The 19,860-nt window shown below is 32.1% G+C and overlaps 1 protein-coding gene across 1 annotated transcript in view; it reads right to left on the bottom strand.

The window, feature by feature from the left end:
* Positions 1-2,376: 2,376 nt before the first annotated feature.
* The window catches only part of LOC135135049 (uncharacterized), a 50,786-nt gene continuing 33,302 nt past the window's right edge, over positions 2,377-19,860 (bottom strand). Inside the window, exons 2-4 of the mRNA XM_064063989.1 lie at positions 6,962-7,123; positions 6,694-6,908; positions 2,377-3,341 (exon numbers count right to left, since the gene is read on the bottom strand). Of these exons, the coding sequence (XP_063920059.1) occupies positions 2,552-3,341; positions 6,694-6,908; positions 6,962-7,123 (1,167 nt within the window). The 3' untranslated portion in view covers positions 2,377-2,551. The remainder of the gene's footprint in view (positions 3,342-6,693; positions 6,909-6,961; positions 7,124-19,860) is intronic.

Genomic DNA, 19,860 nt, shown 5'->3' with positions numbered 1-19,860 from the left:
CATCTTATTTTAGCTTCAGTACCATCCTGATCTTATTCGATTAAAGGCCAGGTAAAAGGCCTTTGCAGGTTTTCTTTTTCTGGAGGTTCCAGGCAAGGAAATCTAATATTTGGGTCCCAGGTTCTAATCTAGGTACTTACCGCCTCATTTTTCAGTGGGTTTTTTAAGGGCTTTCCCACTAGGGTACTAGTTGAATTACTCCTGCATTACCTCCCTCTGTTCCTTCTGGAAGCCTTACAACAGACCGCCTCTATAGAGAAGAAGTGAAATATGAATCCTTTCCAAAATCGTGAGAGGTCTAGAAGCTCTTCTAGAAAACAACCACAAACACTGGATGTGTTTGTCAAACTGGGAGAAAACTTCCTTGCAGTAAATGAGTGGAACCAGTTTGAAAAGTTCGCCTGTCGAGCTCCTCGCCGTGCTGGGAAACATATTGGATCTACTACTTAATTTGATACCCCACCTTATGTAAATAAACTTTTGCAAATAAGTAAATAAAGCGTTAACAACAAATTTTTTTTTGAAAAGTTAGTAAAGTTAGTGGGTATAATAACATTTATAACCAAATAAACCTTTATTCTCCAAAACACGGAAAACACAAAAAATATTTTCTTTGTGGACGCGGTTCGTAACTACGTTAGACAAAACGGTGAGACTAAATAGTTTACGGTTTGTCTAGGTAATGCTAAAGTAGCTGACGAAACGCGAAACCATTTTAAATAACGCTGAAATCACTCCACTTTCTTTTGAAATATATCAGTTTCTGTTCATATAGCCAGACAGAACCCCAAAAACAGTCACGTCATTGACACACGTCAGTCACATATGTATGAACACCAATATTACAGATTACATATTCTACATAATGTTTATTATATGCATTTCGTTAAAAAAAAAAAAATGTGCCACCCTGAAGGAGCAGACTTTGAACGCTAAAATTTTGTCGAAATAAATAAGGCATAAAGTCAAAGAGATGTTTAAATTTTCAACAAAAATTGACAATATTTATTTAGAAAAAAATAATATATCAAATCAGGTATATTCGTAAAAAGTTTTGAGAAAAAGCACAACAGATTTTCTTAAGTGACATTCTCTGATTTTCTGTCTTGTTCTTTAAAATGCATGGTTTATTTGCACGTCGGTATTAAATTAAGAAAACCTTTTGTTTCAAAAAATAAACTGTGCCTTCTTTCTTGTCATCTTATTTACAAACAAAATATTTATTTCATTCAACGGCAAAGAATTGAAACTCCTATTATGACTGGTTGCGAAGTCAAAATAACAAACAATAATTTAACTGGAAATGTGAAGTTAAGTGTGTTCAAACACAGGTTCCAGAATGCCTGTAGAGTAGTATACAAGTAATTAAGACATATGAGGTACCTATTTATGTATATAACAACGATAACGATACAATGACGCCATTTTGGGGTTTTCTTATTGTATATTTTATTTCTTTTTATAACCTTAAATTTAGGTTCAGCAAAAAATGTTCAGTCATCACCAGAAAGCTGCATTGGTATAGTTTCCTAATTTACCTGTATTATAGTCTTAAATTTATATCTTAATTAAACCAACTGTAAAATTTGCTTCATATTTCGAGAATTTGGAACAACTGTTAGGACTTTCGCCATTACATTATTATTTCTCTCAGTTAATGTCTCATTTATTTTAATTAAAAATTTAACTGGTTCGATAAATTAGAGAACTCACTCACCGTTATGACAATTTTTTATAATTCCAGTGTTTACTGTTTTATTTCTGCCAAACACAGTTCTGATTTTTTTTTACGTTTTTTCATTGATGTTATAATGAATTATATAAAATAAAGCCCCTGAAAAAAAATTGTGATCTCAAAAGCCCAACTTTTTTCAGTTTAAGAGAAACGAGAACCAATGCAATTGATTTAGTTACATGAAATCTGTTCTGGGTGCAGTGCCTAGAAGAAAAACATGCCAAAAAAACAATCACAAAGATAACTTTTAAAGAATTCATAATATTGTCATTACTTAGAAACTTGTACACTATATTACTATCTGAAAAATGAGTTTCCAAAAACATTAATAGTATGGCAATTACAACTTATGAGTGCAAATTTTTTATTTAAATTAATGTAAATCGAAATACTCTTTCTTTATTAGTTTTATATGATATGAATGTAAAGATCAAGCGACTTTGTTTTTTACCTTTGTAATATTTTAAATAATATCCGGAAGCATATGATGGATTACACTTTATCTTAATGAGCATCTATATATTATTATAATGTAGCGACTGATACGATCTTTGAAGAAATTAAAAACCCATCAATATTACAACAATTTATTTAAAGTTTTCTTACATAGGATACCTATTTTATTAGTTAAAAATATACCCCATTATTCAAAAATTCGAAAGCACACTAATTTCATACGTACATTATTGCAAAAATTTATATCAAGTGACGCTTAACAGTAAATAAATACGAATAAAGATTTACAAATTTATCACATTCGTTTTACTTATCAAAATAAATATACATAAATGGCAAATGTTAATTTTGTGGACAAAACTAAACCCACAATACATTCACGGATTGTTTAGTACTGGAACAATTTACAGGCGTTGAACTCCACCTCTTATGCGAGACGTTATCAGGTTTTTCCCACAACTTTACATCTTTCTCAATACTTCCATTCTTTACCGAATTATCAACACTCCTCGCAAAACCGTTCAAAGGTTCAACATTATTATGTAACATACTTCTCAGCAAAGCATTCTTGGTATTAACCTCATCCCCCACTATAGGTAAACCAACATCTTGAAACGAATTCATTGAAGAAAATCCACTTTCGTCTTCAACCGAGCTGACACTACCAGCTGGCGGCGAATTTGATTTTTCCGATTCAGGTTTAAATTTAACTTTATCGCTGCAACCTACATGGTGATCTTTAAAATCGTTCATAGTTGACGACATGAATGGAGCTTCGATTACGCTGCCTCTAGGTGACGCCCTCTGAATGTGACTATATTTGTACGTGGTTTTTCTGGTTTCATTCAGTTGCAGCGACAATTTCCTGTTGAAGGCAGTCGAGATTCTAGTTTCCTTTTCCGGAGTAAGCAGCTTTGGGCTAAGGGAAAACGATGTTGCCCTTTGGGGTTTGACTTCGGGAATTTGAGGAAACTCTTTAGCTAGTTGCGCAAGGAACTCGAGATCGTCGGGTGCATCATCGACAGAAGCAAGTTTAGGCTCTTGAGTGTTCAACAAAGATTGAGCAGTTCGGAGGAGCCGGAACGCTTCTTGGGATAGTTTCTCGGGGGGGATTTCGTCTGGAGGTAGCTCTTGTTTCTTTGGACGTCTCCTACAAAACAAAATAAAATGTTGTTACTGCAATGATGAGGAATGTGTGCAAAATTGTAAAAGACTGGTATACAGTTGGCTTAAAAATCAAAACATTTGCAAGAAGGCGCCAAGAAGTGAAGAAAAAAATGAAAGTTAAGAACCACAGAGCATAATTAATTTAAAAGTAGATCAACTTCTTATCAATCTTATCAGGTGGTCTTGTTAAAGCTCACAACTAGTTTTTGAGTCTAAAAACAATAGGAAATATGTGCATAAATCAGTAACTAGATAAAACAAAGATGTGAATCAGAAGACACGCAACAGAACGCAACGTTTCTAAATCTAAAGGCAAGGGATTTGATAACAAATATAATGAGAATTCCTTTATTAAAAAAAGTGTCGTTTACTCATAGAAACACACTCATGTTTACTTACTGACTGAGCAGGATGAAAATTGCAGATGTTCAGATTAGAAAATGTAAATTGAAAATAACGAGTTAATTTTACTAATTTTCTAATTTTTTAAGCAAATACTACTTTTTTTTTAAGAAAGAAAAAATCCCTGTTAAATCACGTAACTTGAAAACTACCTACCGATATGTTAATTTTGATATTTCATTTGACGGTCACTTTTCGCCCAATTTGGTGTTCGCTTATTTTTGGAGGTCATTCTTTGCTCTTTCTATTTTTGGTCAAAGCTAATACTTTACAGATAACATAATCCTTAAAAGCAACTTTACAATTTTAGAAATAAATTTTGTTACAGAAATGGGTTTGTAGAAAAGATGTAGAGAAGATAAGGTGTATTTCCTTACTAGTGTGATTATGACTTTTTGTTCACAAGGGGAGAAAAGGTACAATTCCTGTCTTATGTGCATTAGTACAAGTATTAAAACATGTAGGAAGAATTAATTAGTAATTTAAATTAAGAAAATAATGTTTGTCACACGAAGTTATTTATAAAAAAAAGTTTATACATATTGTATGCGTGAATAACATTTAAGAATTCTGAAGTGTTTTAAAGAAGGGTGGAAGCGGGAAAATTAAGGCTTAGCATTAATCAAAATGTGACCCTTGACTCAATAATATTTGCCAAAACTGTAAATATAGAACGGTTTGAGCGGGGATTTGTGTCTTTTATTTAATGTTTTACTAACCAAAGTTTTAATTTTTAATTAAATAAAATTGGAAATCCATTTCTGAACAAGCACAATATGTCCATGTTTTTTTTATGTGTGTGTCGATATTCTACGAGTTTTTACAGTTAAAAGTGCATATAGGGTGGAAATAAAAATATAGGAAATAGAAAAAAGTTGTGACTGTTTACACAATAAAATAACTTTATTTTCAGCTATACAAATTGTTCTGTTCTTACGAAAATTGAGATATTGAATTTTAAAAATACGTGATGAAAATTTCACCCAAACTTTAAAAAGATTGATAATGGCAAACTATTTTCTAAAAAAATGTCGCGCTGTTATATTGAGTAAGTTATGTACATTTTATATTTAAAATGGCATAGCAAGAAATCTGTTAACACTCCTCAAGGACAACATATAACTTATTTTTTCTTTTAATTTAACACCCTATAATTTCTCACGTGCTCTAATTTGTCTATTCTTACGCTCTACAACCACATTTTATTTTTGAAATTATGATGTGGTAATTTGTACTTCCCGAGCGTAAGGGACTTTTACGTTTTCTCGACTTTTCATGACCCCTAGACTACGAAGAAATAGGTCTCCCCTTTCCGTCTGTCTGCCGGACGGACTTTTATTAGACGGGTATCTCCAAATGTACTGGGCTGATTGCTGCCAAAGTTTGTATTTATATTAGGAATATCATTCAGATGGTAAAACGCTAACCAAATTTTGTCTAAGCATCCTCAATAATGTAATGACGTCATTTCAAAATTCTACATAGTAAATGGATGTTCAGTCAATAAAAAATTGGTCGAAGGCTATAAGTATAATCCGACAAATCCAGCTCTTTAAAAAATATATATAAAATTTGATTTTCCGATTTTCGTTTATAAAGTAAAAACCAGAGGCATAAAAAACACCCCTTGTCCTCCAGCACTACGTTTTTAACAATCTGAAGCTCAAGTGTTTATTTATGTTTATATACACCAAAAGAATGTCAGAATAGACAATATTAGAAATTAGTTTCATTTGAATGAGTTTGTCCTCTCAAAACAGGACTAAAATTATTAGTTAAAACACAATCGAAAAAAAATTTCTGAATATTATAATTCTTATTTTATCATTAATATATGAAGACGTGTGCATGTTTCACATTTTCGAGAAAATGGAGTGACTCGTTCTTAATTTGACCAATAAAAAATTTGTGATGACATCATCAACACGGATCATTCGAGTCACAGCACAAAAGAAAAGTAGTCATAGCGTTATACCAATGCAAGAAAAAAAAAAAACGGCCAAGTTCTGTATCGAACACACAATCGCAGTGTCGCAGGGTCGCCATCGGTGTTGGGAATGAAACGTTATTATACCTTGCAAATGTTTCTGCGAAAATTTGAACGTTTAGCGAAAAAGTTGAAACGGATTCGTACACTACAACTATATCATGAGTATATTTTTCTGTAACATTCAAATGATTTTAGAATACCATTCATTGAAATGACGCCACATTGTTGGTGGCGATGATTAACCAAATTTTGGTTAGCATTTAACCATCTATACGATAGTTTTGTAATCATATTAGCATTAATTTATGGTGTATTGTAGAAAATGTAGTTGTACTGTACGTGGGTGTATAAATTACCTATGTTAAAAGTGTGATTTTATATCGACGAACAGATATAAACGCATGAGTAAAATAGTAAAATTTATTTTATTTAATTTTACTTTAAATCAACACAAGTAATTCCAGGCTATTTTGGAGAAGAACCATCACAAATACAGCACATGCGAAGACGAAGAAGAAATCAGTTTCCAATGATTCCCAATCTTTTTCCAATACTGCATAGTTACAAAATAATTTCAAAAAATTCTGGTAAAAATTTTTTTCAAAAACTGGATGAATATAAAAAATCTCAAAAATTAAGGTAATTCGGTTCGAAATAAGTGCCGTTATGTCTATTGAACACACAAAATCGAAATAACGATTAATTCGATCAAAAGCTGCAATAAAATTACGCTGCGAACCATTTCAAGTTGTTTTTTAATAACTTCGATTTTTTAAAATGTTGGTTAAACTTTAAAACAATACATACATTTGGTCTATTATATGATATTTGAGTACTCTCTGTTCCAACAATACGTAAGTAGGTAAGTATTATAATTAACTCAAAACATGCTAATTATAAACATGGTTCACTTTTGCACTGAATTCTTCGGCTAGTAACTTACCAAGTGAAATCTCGAAACATCGTAAAGTCGTCTGTGTTGCTAAGAGTGTCCACACCATTGTCGCCTGCGACAATTTGATGTTCACTTTTCGAACGTGGAACGGTCGGCTTGGCATTTAGTCTATTTCCTAGCAATTCTAAACTGCGATGTGCCCTCTCCAAGAAGGTTACGACTTGCTTCATTACCGCTTTATACATTTCCCGACTTTTCTCAACCTGCGGAAAAAATCAGTATTTCCAATTTTTTTTTCCGATCAGACAGTATTTACCTCCTTTAGTTGCCATTGCAGCGTATTGACTTTTGACTGTTGGACGATATTTTCGACTGGAATTTCGGAAATTCGGCTTGAACAAATCGACGTTCTTCTACTACTAGCGATGCTACTACATGATAATCGGCGAATGTCGTTTCCGTTACTCACTTGAGAATTCTGAAATGAAAGAAAAAGTGTAAAAGCTGGCGTCAAGGTAAAGTAGTGTAGTGTAATGATTAAGAGACTTTCTTCACTATTCAGTTGCAATATAATATAGTTTTTACATTTAAGTGATTTAGTCTACTGAACTCGACTTTCTCTGCGACTCCAAAATTGTCCCTCAGAGTAACTGATCTATCGTTACAAAGACTATAAATACGAATTGTTGTAAACACACACCACTTCAATGAATGGGGAAAATGCAGAAGAGGCATTGAACGCAACTGTTTGGAGCACTTCCCACGCATGTAAGACATGAATATTTTAGTGTGTTGAAACAACGAACAAAAAGACATCTCGCATTCCAGGTTATTTACAGATATCCCAGTGAACGTCTTCGAAGCAAAAATTTACAAGCGTCGACGCTCATATTTGTTTTATTGCAACTCACTTCATTTCAATTATTTACATTTCGAAATTGAAAACAAGTAAAGGAGTGGTTGTTGCCACTCTTGACTTCTGAACTGATATTTTTTTATTTGGTAATTTAATACAGTTTCATGATGTAACAGTTATTCAACGATTTACCTTCACTTCGTGAGGTCTCATTTTTTGAGTCGTGATTCATACCTGCAGCAAGATCTTCAGCACGTTAAAAAATAAGGCAATACATTTCTGAAGGCTACGAAATATCAATACACGCCCCAACTCATTCTACGATTATGCTATCTCCGTATTCCATTAATATTTTTAATGTTGTATCTGAATGTAGTATCGCTAGGAGTTAAGGATATAACCGTATGATTAAGTTGATTTATAATAAGACAGACGGTGTAAAGGTGTTAGGCATTTAATAATAATAATAATAATGCAGAATTATTAACCATATCCGTTCACTATACATAAATTTCAGATGTACGGCAGGCCAGGGGATTTACGTTATGAAGTTGATGAAATATTATACTTGGGATATATGATATATAATTACATAAATGTAAAAATACATTTATTTCTATTTCGTTTTAAAGAATGTTATTTTTTTACGATTTTTTTTGTAAATAACGAAATTGCTTTGTACATTCTTGCAGCTACGCAAATCCACAAAATATTACATAATAATGCAATGAAAGTTGAATTAAAAAACCTGTCAAGTTTTTTACACACATGTCTACAGGACTTCCTTTGCGTCCGAAGGACAACCAATATCGCTTGCAGGTCAGAATAATTTCTTTATTAAAATTTTATTTTATAATTTTTTGATCCAAGGTTATTAATATTTTGCTGCGGATACATATTCTAGTTTTGGTATATATGTATATATTTACAGTATATAAGATGAAATATGTAAGTATATCTTCTTCACACATCTTGGAATAATATTACAAGGCAAAAATGTCTACAGTATTCGGACAGAACTTTCTTCGCCCGTGTAAACACAACGTCTTCGAAAAATTATAAAATTAGATTGTGCGAAATTTTATTTATATTGTGATATAAAATAAGATTCATAAACCAAAAGTACAGGGGTATGTTATTTTATTAAATTTTGAGACTATCAATCTAATGAAAATCGACACAGACGGCGGACAGACATACATAAACAGGAGACCTATTGTTTCGTAGTCTACAGGTCATGAAACGTCCAGAAAACATGAAAGTAGCCATTCGTCATATAGGAACTTGTTACAACGCACAATTCAATTTAGATTGATTTTATTTACAATATGCCGTGTGCCTTAGTTATAGAAATAAATAACTAATCTCTTTCTAACATTTAAACGACAGGTAGATGAAAATAGAAATTTTCATTTTTGTCAGTGTTTTTTTTTTTGGAAAAAATACACTTGGAGAGTAATACAACATAAACTTCTTTCCAAAAATGTAGACTATAGAGAGCTATCCCAGTTTCTAATCCAACACTTCATCCAAGCATAAATGAAACATCAAAAACTGAAAGACATAACAGTGGATTAACGCTGATAAACATGTGCAAAACATTCCTTAGTGTTCAACTTATCTCAACAAGATCATTTAGATTAATTACTACAACGCAGCAACAACTAAACAAACAAAATGGCATTTTTGTTGCTAACAAATGTGCAGTAGACGATGTATACAAAAAAATCGGGCACGTCAAAAAATATAATAAACTATTCATAAAGGTTAAAATAAAGTACTACAAAAACAATTTCGAAGCTAAATAATAACATAAGCCTGTTAATATTTCCATAATAAAAATTTCAAAAAACTGTCGACGCGTTTCAACAGCTATGCTGTTATCTTCCGGGACACTTTAGTCGAAAGTCATTTCAGTCAGGCAGCAAACAGTGTTAAGAAATTCTTTATCTTGTATCTTGTTGTAACTGCAAGGTTTGCACTGACGATTTAACATCGAGGCGATGTGATTATATGATTATGCATTGGTGATAATGATGGTAATTAACAATTTAGCCATTTTTAATTAATTACCGACATTTGATAAACTTTTTCCGAGGTTATTTATTACAGATTTCATTAGTATTAATCTATTATGATGAAAATTACTATCACCACACCAACAAAAAAAATGAGAAACAAATTTCGTATCGTGAGGGTACCAGAAGGTCAGGCTGAGTATCAAATTAGAATATTACTAACCGGGACCATCATGGCAATTAATCTTTTTTGAATTTTTTATATTTTTTGGTGGGTTGACAATCATTTGAACCATAACGCATACATCATACATACATATACGCACTATTTAAATTTGTAGTATTTTATGATACGAAGAAATAATATCTGGGTCATTTATATAAAACTTTTAAATAAACTGTACATTCAAGGTGTTGCTAATTTTTTTATGAAAAATTATTTTCCAATATCAATGAAGCCCAAGAAAATATGAAATATTTTCATAACAAAATGTAAATAATGTTTATAAAATGGCAAAGTAGGCAGGGGCATTTGAAATAGCAAGTTAAATAGAAAAACGTGTCAACTTTACGATTACTTGACCACATTGTTGCACATATCAAGTGAGCAATAAAAAACACTGTCAAAGATAGCCATGCGTTCTCGAAAGTTTGTCTTTGAATGTTACATTTTCAACTCAAATTTTCAAATGAACGGTAATCTGACAAGACCAAAATTTTATCAAAGACAAATATTGGGAAATTCATGGATGTCGTTGATGGTATTTTTTATTGCTCTCTCGCTATGCACTTGGAACGGTATGAATTCCCAAAGAACGAACTTTTAACTATATACATATTTCAACACTGATTTCCTGTTTGCAATTTTGACAACATAAATACTGGCAATATATCAGAAAATGACATGTTAATCATTACCAAGAAATTGCTGAATTAGAACAAGTTTCTAATTTCTTAATAAAAACTGTCGAGTTGTATTCCTTAGGCATTTTTTTAATACATGTGCATGCAATAGTCAATTTATTTCCACTTAGTGACCATAGATTTTGTTTCCAAGTGTTTATTGGAACCGCGTAAGATTATAATAGTAATGATAATTTACAGACACAACCTTCTGTCCGCGACTGCATGGCTGAAAGGAATAAAGGTTCTATGAATCAGATGTGCTATAAAATCCGCTCAGTTTAAGATATATTTAGAACAATGAAAACACTGGGGAAGCTAATTCTATAAACAAATTAAAAATCAAAATCCTCGTCGTCGTCGATTGTGTCTGTGTTCAAGAAACTATTTTCAACTTTTATCACATGCTCCAGACAGTTCCACAAGTCTTTTAAAATTTTACTGCTTGTTCCCGAATTACACTCACGACTACTTACTGTTGTTATATTAGTCGTCCAAGACGTTCGATTCGATGAAGGCTTCCAATAAACACTGTGTGCAGGCAAAATCGGGTGGTTACGTATTTTCAAGCCCAATGAAAATTACCAGAGGAGTTCCGCAGGGTTCTATATTGGGCCTTCTTTTGTTCGTTACATATGTTAACGATCTGGGAGAATATCTAGCCAACTGCTCAGTATATCAATATGCTGATGACACTTCTGCATAATCACTGGCAAAAATATGTATGAAATAACAACAGCAGGAAATAATTTAGTCAAATGAATGACAGGGCGGTTCACAACTAACTCAACTGTGCTCGATAAGGATAAGACAGTCTTCTTGCAATTTCGAAATGTATTTGTAAAGGAGAATGAAAATGTCTATATTAAAATGAACTCAAAGTCAATTCCTACAACAGACGAAACTAAATTCCCAGGGGTTGAAATTGATGACCGCTTAAATTTTGATCATGCATAAAGCGTCTTTTATAATAAATAATTTACGAAACTAATGTTTTAATAATCTATATATTACTACTCTTTTATAGAATCCATCTTAAGGTATGGTCTTGTATTCCGGAGAACCCTTAATTACCTGAATTATGTCATTGTCACCCAAAAGGGGATAATTAGATCCATTTTGAAGGTGCATTATCAAGAACCCAGCAAGCCTTTATTTGCATATTTATTGATCTTGTTACTTCCAACTCTGTACATTTTTCTGCTCTGCTTATTAAGTAGTTAGTTAAAATAAACACACTTTTATAAAAAAAAAAAAAAAAACTCCGACTGCTATGAAATCAATTCGATAACTTCATTTCAAAACTAGGTGTATTATAGGAATGTAAAATATATTATTATTAATATGGTTTGGACTGGATTGGATTTAGTCTGCTGGAGCGCCAAAAATTAGTACCTTCTATTCTGCACGATCAAAGATAGTCACGATTTTTTGAAGGTGTATCTAATTGTCCTTGATTGTTGCATTTTCAACTTAAACTTTCAAATTCATGGTAATCTAACAAGACGAAAATTTTATCAAAAACAATTCTTCAAAAATCAATTGCTGTTTTTGATCATGTTTTTATTGCTTTCTAGGTACAAAATATTACTAAATTTTATATTGTTCTATAAAAGAAGAGTTCGTGCCAACTTTTATACGAAAAGTACTATCTACGTATTATGTAATAACTTTAATAAGGAGTGTTTGAACAGATATATTTTTCACCTGTCTTTTCACCAAATTTGTAGAATGTCAAACGACACGGTACAAACTGAAGCACTGGCCCAGAAACGACTGGCATTCAGGCAAGGCGCCTATAATTACGGGTATATGTCCTGCAATTAATTAATGACACACATTTGTGGGATTATTAACAAAATAAAAGAACTTTCAACAGGAGTATTCTATTTGACTCGCGCTGTCACTTTTAAACAAAAAAATGAATTAAACTTGGCATGAAGCGATTCACCCGTGTTTGTTGTTCGATAAAATGACGAACTACACTCAGCTCAGATTTTTGGTAAGAGCTTCAAATCCTCCGAAATACGAGTACATATACGTATCTACAAAGTCTGTAAACATTGTATATTCGAATGTCCCGGTTGTTTAGACAAACAACACACCCCTAACAGCAGGAAATTAAAGATCTACAAATGATCTCCTCACCGCAAGAGGTAATTTGATCTTCCACATCATAAAATTTACCTTCCCTGCATCATCAAAGCCAATCTACCTATACTTATTTTTCGCATTATTTACTTGAAAAGTGACTTGCACTACTCCAATATAGTTAAGCCAATCTTAACTGGTTAACATAATCAGTACGTTCAAGATAATTACACATTTTTGGTATTTGGAAATTTTGTTTTGATTTGTTTGTATTAATCTGCTTGTGTTAGGAACAGCAGTATAAAAATAGCCCCGTTGGTACGTTTCTTTATAATTTTGATGTTTGATCCGCTAATTGTGATATTTAGGTCTGTAAACATTGTGCAATCTCAATATAACTTGTAGTTGGTATTTTCAAGGAATGATGATGGAGTCACTGTAATACGAAGCCTCATTTTGGCTTAAATTTAGAGTTGTTACTAATTCTTTGTGAATGATCTTGCCTACATTGTCAAGTCTACACTTGTTCAAATTGTGCCAGGACACTATAAGATGAAATGATGGTTAGAGGGTTTTTCTTTACTTACTCTTGAATCTTTGTATATATATTTTGTGTAATTCTCTGTATTAATTATCTGATCTTGAACCCCAAGAAAAGTCTTGTGTTCCCGCATACAAACTGCACTTTTTGGACCCAATCAATTGACAGTTTCTTAACATCATCTTCAGTCTAAATCTTCGAAAATTTTTCCATGTAGTTTTGTTTTAGTCTATTTAGTCAGTAGTAGATAGTTTTAGATCTGTGTGATTCAAACCTGCACCTGCACCTGCTCTGTAATGGGGTGTGAAACAGTTTACTTTCTTCTTCGCTTTTGAGAAAATATTTCTTCACTTATTGTTTTATAGATTTTTTGGAAACCTCTTCCTCCATTATATCTTGGTAACGAGAATCTAGTCGAACTTGGATGATCCCATCTTGTGACATTGGAACTTCATAAATCAGTTTTTGGCAACTTAATTGTTCGAAAAGAATGGAACACAGAATGTACGGACTGCTTTCATCAGATTTTTTTATTTAATTTTATTTTTGGAATTTTACGTTTAGAGTTGAGTCAAAATAATAATAGTACAATGATGGTAGGAGACGCCATTCATTAAGCAAAACTACAGATTTTGAACATCCGCAATATAACAATTTAAAAATACTCGTAATTATTTACATTTCTTAATACATAAGGATATTTAAAAACTAATTAAAAAATGTTAAAATTTTTAACGTGTTATTTATATGGAAATGTAAATTTCGCTTATTATTTTTGTTTGTGAAAATCTAGCTTATTGTACGACCCCTGTAATTAGGTTAAGTTATGAGTTATGGTGTACAGCACAAGGAAAAAATGTTGAATTATATTATCATAACTAATAAGTAGCTAAAAGCCAACAATTAAATTCCTGTCGCGTGGTAATGTGGGAACTATTTCAATAAAATTTTTGCAGCCCCGTCTATGCAATTAGTGCTAATAATTAGAAAGTACAGCACATTTCACTTACTTAGTTCATTCAGAAATTATAATTTACATTTCGTATGAATCAGAGCTGTGACCTTATCACAAACTTTATAGGCATCGTATACATACATATAAGGCAATTGATAGCTGATAGGCTCCTCTGCAATGCAATCATTGCCAACTGACCCACCCTAAAACACAAACTGGTCCATTCCTTAAACAACGAAACCCGGTCCATGAATTGTAGATTCGACAATGCAAACCCGTTTTTTAAAGCTAATTGAAGGGGAATTGGCATTCGAGAGAAAAAAATGACTTACTTAACATCGCCGATAACGATGCATCAGTTATTTTTCTTTTACACGGTCGATGATTACAATAAAAATGATTGCGTTTTCCGCAAAGGTAATATCTCTTTATGTATATCTCATTATCAATTGCAGTTTTCTGGCGGAACGTGTGTGCTAATGCCCTAAACACGAAGGAGAAAGTTGCGTTAATAAAATTATAGTAAAAATGCTTACTTCCTGTATATACCTTGCCGTAGTTTGAGCAGGATTCAAGGGTAATGGGAGCTTTTATTTAATCGAACTAATTCGAACGGTTGCATCGGTATTCTGTAGCATTTTTCTTCTTGTTTTAGAGGCGACCGTTAAAAAAAAAGTCAGGCTTATAAAGATTCCCTGCATTTATCTGCACGACAGAAATAAAATAGCTCGTAACTATATATACCAAACTGTAAATAATAACGGAATTCCTAACATAGGTGGCATACGAGTTCTTGAACGAGAAAAATGACCCGTACAAATTTTTTCGACATGTCGGTAAATTACAAAGAACGTAAAGTAAGTATGTTATGAAGGTAACTCGTTAATTTAATACAAGCGCATCGCAATTAGCCAGAGCTTTACGATGTGTGTTTAACAGAACCGCGACAACTGTACTATTTAATTTACGGTGCTTCTATTCATTAAAGTGTTTTTTTAAGGGAAATGGATCGGAGGAATACCAGAATTAATATAACGATTAAAAGAATTGTCTAGGGAGAACAATCTTTTTCTTGGAACAAACAGTGAAATATTTGGAACAACTGCATAAAAAGAAACGACACGTTTATTAGCATATTCATTTTGACTTTAAGCGAACGGATGTCGCGTTCACTTTCGATTTATGTCCCAAACTTTCAGACCTTTGAAAGAAGAGTACATTTTCATGCATGATGTACGATGTATTTTGATCTTTTTATAGGACGGTCAGTTATTTTAGAAACTCCTGCAATCAAAGAATATCGTCCCAAGGAGTTAACAACCATAAAGCAGACAATTTGGGTTTTTAATGGAATTTTAATGGGTTGTAGCCCTTATTTACGACGATTTCAATAGATGGACAACAACTTAATAAAAGTACGGCAATTTTTATTATTCATTAAATAATCTGTACTTAAGAGTCTGTACTGCTAAGACAGGTGTGAATACAATAACACTAAAAAAACGTCAATAGTGAAACTCCAATCAAAATTTATCCGATGATACCCGCCAACAATTTGTAGAGATCATCTCAAAATTTTGCGAAGTGAATTTTATATAAATTCTATAAAATAATGAACTTCTGTACTGGGGGTTTATTAATTAATACAGCCTTATTTTTTACTGTGAATATCTACAATTTTAGAAAACCATCAAAATTGTACTGTACAACCACATTTTAGAATATAACTTAGAAACTACAAAACCGAATGCTCTGACATATTGCAAACGCTTCAAGGTAAACGTACACACGGTATATCGTTATTCAAAATTTATCTGTTTATCCCCTTGAAAAACTTGTAACGTCATCTCAAAATTTTGCAAATAAACCGCATCTAAAATATACAAAGTTTTTTGCGTCTGCACTTATGGTTTATCAATCCATCATAGTTTTTGAATCGCTTATATAGGATGTCCCAAAAAAATTGATGAATGAAGCAAGTTATTATATTGATTAAATCAAAAACCGGATGTCTTCTTTTCCAAAAATTTTGGGAACATATATCTGTATATTTTTTTAACTTATAAAAAAAATTGCAGAATAAAATTTTATCGTTATGTAAGAAACTGAATTTGTTTGATTGTGCTTCAGGAACGATGGAATTTCTGTCTACATTATTTTAAACCAATTTTTTGGTATACTTCATCTAGGAGGGAAATAAATTTTAGTTTCGTGAGACCTTTCGTCCAGTTTTAAAGATTGCTTCACTTTTATTCACGATTCGCAATTTATTACTTTAGCTAAAATTAATGTAACCATATTATTAACTATTTAGTCGCTTTCTAATTTATGCTCCGTTAAAACATCGTAAAAATTACTGAACCGACTCATTACACATTAAAATGTTTGCAGAATTTTTTACTTAAAAGGTATGTACATCTACCACGGTATTTTTTTTCAAGCTGTCAACCCTCATATCAAAGGCACCTAAAAAAAAAAACTGAGAACTCAAATAAAATTAACGCACGTTTGATGATGATAAGGGCCATAACGAAGACCTACAACAAAGGTAGTAATTCGAAGCTCAAAGTATCACGATGTAATGCTTTTACGTGTAGAAAAACATTGGTGCAATAATTGTGACCGAAATCAGGGCGGATTTATAAACTACAAGCACAAGAGTGTTATTTTAGAAAATGTAGATAAGAGTTACTCTAAAAAAAATTTCATTTAATTGTTGGTGGGAATGATTACACAAATTTTTAATAACATTGTACCATCTACACGATATCAATCCAGAAGTTTCGGAGATTATTTATTTAATAAAAATTGACATAGACAAACGACAGACAGACAGACAAACAAATGGAAACGAATGAGTTATTTTCATGAAACGTCGGTAAAACATAAAAGTAGCTATTCGCCGGATGAACCCCACTACAATACATCCTTCGCTTGGGCTATAAGTTAAAATAAAGATATCTGTAAACTGTCAAAGTACAAGTAAAGAAGCATGTATGCGTGTGTTTCAAGTGAGTTTTTCCTCAACAAAATTTTGTAATGACGTCATTCATAATTTAACAAAAACACATATCAATTTGAACAGATGCTGTATAATACTAATAATAACAGTACCTACTGTATACCCAAATTTTGAAAAAAATGGAGTGAGCCGTTTTTGATTTGATTAAGAAGTAAAATAAAATAGATTGCCTATTAATTATTTTTTTTTAATTACCCTGTATAAGCAATTGTAACGAATATAATGTACTGATAAACCACAAGTATACTTTCACAATATTTTACATATTTTGGACGGGATTTATTTGACAAAAATTTGAGATGACAACGACATGAAATACCGATTTATCATGTTAATGATAATCTTAAAACGTATGCAAGATTTAGCATTCTGTCAAAGTTAAATTGTAGAATACTGTTATATACTTTTGTTTTCTTTTTCCAAAGTCTGGATGTCTAAAAGTCAATCCTGTAGGAGTTTTTTTTTTTCTAAATTTAACTAACATTTACTATGAAGTGACGCCATCACATTGTTGGTGGGGATGGTCAGACAAATTTTGGATAGTATTTTACCATACACGATGCTTCTAACACATAAAATTTGACAATAATAGGGCCGGTACAGACGGCAGACAGATAAATGGAAATGGGAGATATATTTTTTCATATTCTAGAGGTTATGAAACGTCGACAAAACATAAAAGCAACCGTTCGTCAGACGGACTCTATTACAAGAAGCTAAGGAAGAGCTTACATTCGGGGAGCAAAACACTCGGTAAAGATGGGATTCCAACTCATATGGACAGAGAACAAAGTCAGGCAATCTGTCACTTAATCAACTAGGCTACTATATGAAACGTGTTAAAAATATTGCACATATATTTTTTTGTAAAATAATTCTGATAAAAATCAAGGCGGATTCATAAACCACGAGTGTAGGAGTATATTATTTTATAAAATTTAAATAACATTTACTTCGCAAAATAATGAGGGAACATGAACAAATTGTTGGTAAGGATGAATAGACAAATTTTGGTTAGCATATTACCATCTACACCATATTCTAAATCATAATCGGCCAGTAGTTTCGGAGATTATCTGTCCAATAAAAATCGATACAGACGGATGACAGACAGACAGACAGGCAGACGGAAAAAATTACATTGAAAACTGCTGGGTCTTTTTCACTAGATTATTTTACTCTTGAAAACATTCTTATTTTTTTCTGCCGGCGACCAAGTTCCTCTGAATTGTGAATATCTGAATTGTAATGAGCAAATTTTATTTGACGTCTTCATTGTTAAATATCTTTGACGAATTTAAGAAACAATATGTCATTACTCTGGACGTGGCCAAGAAATAGCAACTCTCTAAGAATAAACATTAAAATGACACTTATAATTGTAAAAATTTGAGTGCTTCTATATTTTGCAATGTCTTAGATAATTTAATAAAAAAAAGTAGAAAGAAAAAGGACCGAAAAAAGTTTGTATAGCATAAACACAATTTTCGCGAATAAAATGATTTCATAATTTCCCTTTCAAATTTCTTAAATATGACCAACCCCAAGAAACTGAACGATTAACATTACAGTTGGGAAAGACGTGTTTTGTAGGATTCCTCCCTTAGCTTGAATATGTAACCCGAGCTGTGACCACTTTGGCGTTCGTCGATGTTTGGAGAACATATGTATTTAATCAATGAAGGGAAAGTTCAATAGTGAATTGATAATGGAGAACACGATAGCAGAAGCAGACGTTATTTACTTTGTAATTCTAAAGCGTACAATCATACCATCCCTCACTTCATACAGGACCAATAAATTCGAAGATTAGGCGCATATAAATGATACATTTCTTAAAAAGTTAGTGGAAGAAGGATGATTAAAGTTGTCGACCGTTTTTACAAATGGAGGATATATGGGAAGATCATGACAAATGTATTTGGTACTATAACAAGTTTCAAGAGGTAAGAGGTAATCGACTCGTTTGAGGGAAACTCCGTTTATTTAGTACACGTTTTGGATTATTTGATTCTGCCAAACTTCACTCCGATAGGAAAAACGATCTATGTTGGTTAGAACTATCTGGTCGAAATAACAGAAATTTTCTCTTCTATTGTATATTACTCGCAAAAATAACCTACACATAATTAGTCAAAAATTTTGAAACGTTAGTGGCTAAAATGTGGGTGTCAAAATATATAGAATGACACAAGTGACAATCCCTGAAATAACCCAAGACATTCCCTTGACAGATGTGGTGTTAACTTAAATTGTTACTACATTGAATTGTTTGTTATTTTTGTATTTTTTCTAGAGTTTTTTTTTTCTCTCTTAAAGAGTATGAAAAGAACGAGTCCAGTGATATTCCTGAAGTAGGAACAGCCCTTTCCAAACAATCTCTCTGCATGATTATACATATACAGTTTCCGACAAAAAAGTTCAAACATCACTTTTCTGTCATGTCAAAAATTTTAATGTAGTCTATGCTTTATTGTCATTATTTCGGACAGCTGGAATATCAAACTTTCAAAATTCCAGCTTACGCTACAGCTACATTCATGTAAGTGTCAAATGTAAAAGTTAAAAATGACTGTCAAATATTTAGGTTAGAAACATCTAAAGGTTGCTTTACACTATCTGACGACTGAATGACATTGACATATGAAATTTTTTGGCGGCAACTGTATGTATAACATTTTTAACATAATTAATTAATTAGATATTTAAGTCTTATTGTTTTCGCAATAGACTTCAGTTGATAATCGCTTATCAATTGTCATATGTACTACTAGATGTCAATTTTTGCCCTCGTTTGGGGTTATAATAAATAAACAAAAAAAATTGTAT

This window comes from Zophobas morio, unplaced genomic scaffold (assembly GCF_036711695.1).
Source record: "Zophobas morio isolate AGI-343-1 ecotype UQ-CSIRO unplaced genomic scaffold, CSIRO_AGI_Zmor_V1 ptg000024l, whole genome shotgun sequence".
Lineage (NCBI taxonomy): Eukaryota > Metazoa > Arthropoda > Insecta > Coleoptera > Tenebrionidae > Zophobas > Zophobas morio.
Note: the sequence above shows the minus strand (reverse complement) of the source record. Positions and strands in the feature narration are given on the sequence as shown.